The sequence below is a fragment of the Vombatus ursinus genome, unplaced genomic scaffold, assembly GCF_900497805.2.
Source record: "Vombatus ursinus unplaced genomic scaffold, bare-nosed wombat genome assembly UNPS02014798.1, whole genome shotgun sequence".
NCBI classification, from domain to species: domain Eukaryota; kingdom Metazoa; phylum Chordata; class Mammalia; order Diprotodontia; family Vombatidae; genus Vombatus; species Vombatus ursinus.
The window spans coordinates 56,866,879-56,872,722 of record NW_020954576.1 but is presented as its reverse complement, the minus strand read 5'-3'; the positions used below and the strand labels follow the sequence as shown (position 1 = coordinate 56,872,722).

The window sequence follows — 5,844 nt, the reverse complement described above, 5'->3', positions numbered from 1 at the left end:
TGCATCATAGGTCTTTGGCCCATAAATAGCCTTCGGGGTATGATAAAAGTACTTTGGATTGTTATTATCAACATAAAAGTGAATTTCATCTGTGCAGCCTCTGAAGTTGAAACGCGACAAACTATGGATTCTCTGCTGCTTGTGCTAATTTTGGCATAACAATCAACACCAAGGAAACACAGATACTCCATCAGCCACCACCATACCATTCATACATGGAACTATCGGTTACAGCAAATGGAGAAGTTTTAAATGCTATGGATAAGTTCACTTATCTTGGTAGTGTACTTTCCAGGGATGTAGATATTGATAATGAAGTTGACGCACAAATTGCCAGAGCAAGATCAGTGTTTGGAAGCTCCAGAGGAAAGTGTGGAAGAGAAGAGGTATTAGACTGATTACGAAACCAAAGGTCTACAGAACCATTGTGCTGACCTCATTGTTAATGAAATCTGGACAGTATACCGGTGCTATACCAGAAAACTGAATCTCTTCCATTTCCATTGTTTTTGGAAGATTCTGAATATCACCTGGCAAGATAAAATACCCGACCCTGAGGTCCTTTCTTGAACTAAACTGCCAAGCATTCAAACTTTACTACAGAAAGCACAACTGTGATGGGCTGTCCACATTGTTTGAATGTCAAACATACACTTGCCAAAAAGACTATTTTATGGAGAACTCATACAGGGCAAGTGCTCACATGGTGGACAAAAAAAGTGATACAAGGACACTCTCAAGGCCTTTTTTAAGAACTTTGGCATTGATTGTGTGACATGGCAGACACTGGCACAGGACCACACAACATGGAGTGCCCTCATCAGAGAAGGTGCCGGACTCTATGAGTAAAGCAGAATTGAAGTAGCTCAAAAGAAACATGAAATGTGCAAATTTAGAGAACCCACCCCAAATGTTCATATGGACTATTTGTGCCTGACTTGTGGTAGAGCATTCTGAGCTCATATTGGTTTGATCAGGCACAGTCGGACACACTGTAACTTGACTTTAACATAGTGATGTTATTTTGGTCCTCTTTGAGAATGAAGGACAATAACCAAACCAACTATATATGTGTATATATGTATATATCTGTGTGTATGCATGTATGTATGCATGTATGTATATATGTATGTATACGTATATGAAACTAAGAAAGATAAGAGTAAACTGAAGCCAATTCATAGTAGAGAAGAGTAGTGTCATAAAAGACAACTGGACAGCAAGCAAAAGGACTGAGGTTTGCATCCTACATCAAACCCTTGCACACTGTGTGATCTTGAAGAAGTCATGTAAATTCACAGTGCCTCAGTTTTATCATTTAAAAATAATGAGGATGACAGTGCCAGAGCCTTGCCTTCATCAGAGGGTGCTTGTCAGGAATAACTGAGCAATCATAAGAGATATAAGCCAAGAAACGCTATGCACAAGCAAAACTATCCTGTTATTCCCATTGATAAAGAAATTCTAGATCAAGTTATGAAACAGGAATAGAAAACACTCATAAGGACAGATCTGACACCACCTGAAAAATTGAGGGTGAGGACTAGGAAGGCAAGAAAAACAACAACTCAGGTGTCACCATGAAACATACGCTTTATTTGAGTCAGTGGGAGGAGAGTTACAAGGGCTCAGGGAATGGAAATCACCACCCAGGTTGCAGCACAGAGGAGGGCTCATGAAGTGGCAGGGGGCCAAGGAGTCTGGTCTCTCAGGATTGTCCTTCGATTGAGGTTCCAGGAAGCCTGGAGTAGAGTAGGTTGGTACTTTCTCTGTAGTCTCTCATCCCAGGAGTGGGATGATGGGGGTGGAAGATGGGAGTGAGGCAGAGGTCACGTTCCTAAAGTGACTACAACTCTAAAAAGCCTTCTCCTTGACTTTCCTTTCAGGGGAGAACAAAGGCAGAGAAGCATGGAGATTCAGAGGCAATGGCTGGAAGCTCAGATATCCATAGGATTCTCAAGCTACTTGTTTCATAGTGCTGCCAGCATCAGGCACTGTTACTTCCTCTTGGGCGGGCACTGCTGCTGGCAGGGAGGAGGGCACGGGGGGCATTTCTGCTGGCACTGCTGTGGTGGACTTGGCTTTGGGCACTTGGGAAGACATGGTTCTGGGCACTTGGGAAGACATGGCTCTGGGCATTTGGGAGGGCATGGCTCAGGGCACTTGGGCTGACAAGGCTGTGGGCACTTGGGAGGGCATGGCTCAGGGCACTTGGGCTGGCAAGGCTGTGGGCATTTGGGAGGAGGCTGGCAAGGCTGTTTGCACTGTTCCTGATACTGGTAGGACATCCTTTCTGGATCTCAGGGAATCTGAAAGAAACAAAAGACAGTGTTCCCAGTCAGGTACTTTTAAGGGCAGGATGGCCTGAACCCTCCTGTTGAACTAAGTATGATCTTAGAAATCTTGGGCTAAATTTTAGGGTTTCAAATGCCACTTGACTGTGAGTTAGAAGACCTAAATTCAAATCCTGTGTCTGACAGTCACTAGCTGTATGATTTGTGCAAGTCACCTAACTTTTCTTACACTTAGTTTTTCCAACTCCAAAGTAGGCATAAGAATATTGCCCTATTTCTCTGCTTACTTCATGATGCTGTTATATGAGCAAAGTTCCATATAAACTGTAAAATGCTATAAAGTGAGCTGATGTCATAATTTCTCCCCTCACACCATTCCCCCAACATAGCATCACAGAAAAGTTACCCTGGAGTCTCAATGCTTAAAATGAGGAGTATAAGCTCTAGCAGATCCTTCCTAGTTGGAAGAGATTCTAATTCAAGACAGGTAATAGGTGATTTGTGTGTGACCTACCAAGTTAAGCTCAATGTTTTCATTAGGTAATCTACTCCTTGCTCCCTCTAGCTAATTTCTCTCCGTCCTCAGTTCATTCTCCAAACCACAGGTCCTTATATGCCACAAGCTGTACAGAGACAGTACCAGTGACTCCCATGCTGCCCCAGAAGCTCACCCTCAGATGGGTGACTCTGACGGTCAAAAGGGAGATTCTGCTCTAACCCTTGGACTCCTCTAAAGGAGGATGGGGCCCCAACACCTTCCAAAACATCCTTTAGTTCAAGGTCCTTCCTAGATTTCTCCTGGGCCTCTTTACTTCTTGTACAAAGTATGTTTCAGCACTACCTACAGGCAAGCCAACAAAAACAACCTATTAAAGACCCTTCAGCAACCTTTTCTGAATACCCCAAACCAGACAACCAGCTGCATCAGCCTCATTAAACAAAAGTTGAAGATTCAGAGCAAAAAAGAATCTTTGACATTGTCTAATCCTCCTCCCTCTTTTTACAAGTAAGAGAACTGAGGCCCAGTAAATTGCCACAGGTCACACAGGTGGGTAGTAAGTGACAGAGTCAGGATTTGAACTCAGGTCTTCTGAATCTAAATTTAGCTATACCCTACCATGCTGCCTCCATAACATATATCATAAAATTGTAGTTTTAGAAATGATCTTGGAGGTCAAAAAGAATCTTTGTGCCAGAGCTAGGAGAGTTTAGATCTTATCAAAAGGTTTTTTCACCTTTTGTTGTCATTGTTCAGTCATTTCAGTTATATCTGACATTTTGTGACCCCATTTGGGGTTTTCTTGGCAAAGATCCTGGAGCGGTTTCCTACTTCCTTCTCCAGCTCATTTTGCAGATGAGGAAACTGGGGCAAACAAGGGTAAGTGACTTGCCCGAGTTCATACAGCTAGTAAGTATCTGAGGCCAGATTTGAACTTAGGAAGATGATTCTTCTTGACTCCAGGCCCAGTTCTCTACCCACTGCACTACCTAGCTGCCCTTTTCACCTTTAATCATTTGAAAGATGATTAAGACCCAGAACAAAAGTGACTTGACCAAGGCCACATTGCTGATTAGTAACAGATGTAAGATAAAAACTCAGGTCTCTTCCTTTCTGACCAGGGCTCTTTAATCAATTTTGCTAATTTCAGTGTCAATAAGGACAAATCAAAAGTGTTCCACAAGAGCATCTTAGGTATTTAACATGAAATTATCTAGTTGTGGTATTTCATAGAAACATACAATGATCATTCAACTGACAAACATTTAAATGCCTACTATGTGCCAGATGCTATGCTGAGCACTGGGGATACAGCAAGAGAGGGAAAGCATTTCCTGACCTCCCAGGACACAAAGGCACCTTCAAGATCACTAATAGGCCATTAGAAACCTTATAGAGATGAAGAAACTCATGCTAAAAGAGGGTAAGTGACATCCTTAAGGTTCCAAAGCTAGTTAGAGGCAGAGTAGGAACTAGAACCCAGAACCCAGGACTTCTGATTCCCAAGCCGAGACTTTCTCCACTCCACCAGACTGCCTCCTCTGCCCATCAGCCTCCAAGAGGAATCCCAGCCCCAAGATTAGCCCTGAAGAATCTAAGACTCACCAGATGCTCCAACGCAGATGAAGACCAGGTGGCTGGTGGATGGCTGCATTGTCAGCAAGAGTCCCTTTATAGAGCTGGGAAGTCCTGCCCAGAGGAAGTAGGGGCAGTCCCATCTCTGCAATCCCAATTATCTCCCGAACAAAACGTAATCTACCTGTAATTCTGAAAATGACTTGCCACCCTCACCCTCATTACCAGAACCTCCCTCTTTTGCAAGCCTCCCTGGGGCAGCTGCCTGCCTGTGAGTGACTCATCCAAGGAGACACAGAATCGACTGAATCTATCCCATCTTTGCCAGTGTTGAAAGTATTGGGGTATCTAAGCTTTGCAGCAGGTGAGAGAATCATGGAATCTAAGAGTTGGAAGAGACTTTAGTGGTCATCTAGTTCAAGCCATATATTAAAGGAAGCCCCACTCTAACATTCTCATCAAGTGGCATCCAAACTCTTCTTGAAGACCTCCAAGAAAAGGGAATCTGTCACCTCTCACAGCAGTTCATTCTTATTTTGATTAGTTTCAAGTGTTAGGAAATTTTTCCTCACGTGAAGACTAAAGGTGCCTTTTTGTGATGGTTTTGTATTGCTCCTGTTTCTGCACCCATGGCCCCCAAGAGATCCTCCATGCTAAGCATGCTAACACCTTTAATTCAATCGTCATATGTCATAGACTTAAGGCTCTTCACCCTCTTGGTGGTCCTCTTTAAGAGCAATTAGGTGCTTTCAAATTATTTCCTTCCTTATCCTGGGTATCAACTTCTTATTAGCCACTTTGTCCTGTCATTTCTGGGGCAAAGACCATTCTCCTTAGCTGAAAAAAAAAAGAAATGAAATAAGAATTCAGTGACTCATCATTGCTGTCAGTTATCATTTCATCCACCTGAAGAAAATGTCCTATCTCTTCGTTGAGCCCCCTTTTTTTCTTCCAATGTCACCAAAACAAAAACCCTTTTTGTTGCCTTTACATTTCCTTCACCATCTTCAACTCATTCTGAGCCTTAGCATTCCTGCAGTATTTTTATAAGACTGTGCTTCCCTCTTACATACATTTTCTATTATCTGCATTTACTTCCATTTTCTGTGCCTTTCTTTCTTCAGCATTCAAGTTGGTTGGTGAATTGCCTGCACATTCACATTGGTCTTTTCAGACCAATCTCAGTTTTTCTCCTAATTGGGATTTTTTTTCCCCTTTGTGCCTTTTGAATTTCATTCTTTAGCATTCCCTTTGAGATGGCTTAGCCCGAAGCATGTTATTTCATGGGATCATACTCCTATTTTCCCCCTGAACTTAATGAAATCTGCTTTCCCAAAACTGAAGGTACCTGTCAGACTAAGCCCAGATTTCCTAACCTTCTCTGTCCCAAACTTCAGGATGGAGTCGTCACTTCCTTCCAACCTTCCCACCATTTCCACCTTAGCAACCAGTTCCTCCATGACAGTGAGAATCAAA

At 42.9% G+C, this 5,844-nt stretch overlaps 1 protein-coding gene across 1 annotated transcript; it reads right to left on the bottom strand.

The window, feature by feature from the left end:
• Positions 1-1,575: 1,575 nt before the first annotated feature.
• LOC114049958 (small proline-rich protein 2H-like) lies at positions 1,576-4,502 on the bottom strand. Its single transcript, XM_027871440.1, has 2 exons — positions 4,399-4,502; positions 1,576-2,309 (listed from the first exon to the last, which is right to left on the bottom strand). The coding sequence occupies exon 2, from the start codon at positions 2,286-2,288 to the stop codon at positions 1,998-2,000; it is 291 nt and encodes a 96-aa protein (XP_027727241.1). The 5' UTR covers positions 2,289-2,309; positions 4,399-4,502; the 3' UTR covers positions 1,576-1,997.
• Between the last annotated feature and the right edge of the window lie 1,342 nt (positions 4,503-5,844).

Coding starts and splice junctions, on each gene's coding strand:
- LOC114049958 (XM_027871440.1), bottom strand. CDS start 2,288: ATGTCCTACCAGTATCAGGAACAGTGCAAACAGCCTTGCCAGCCTCCT.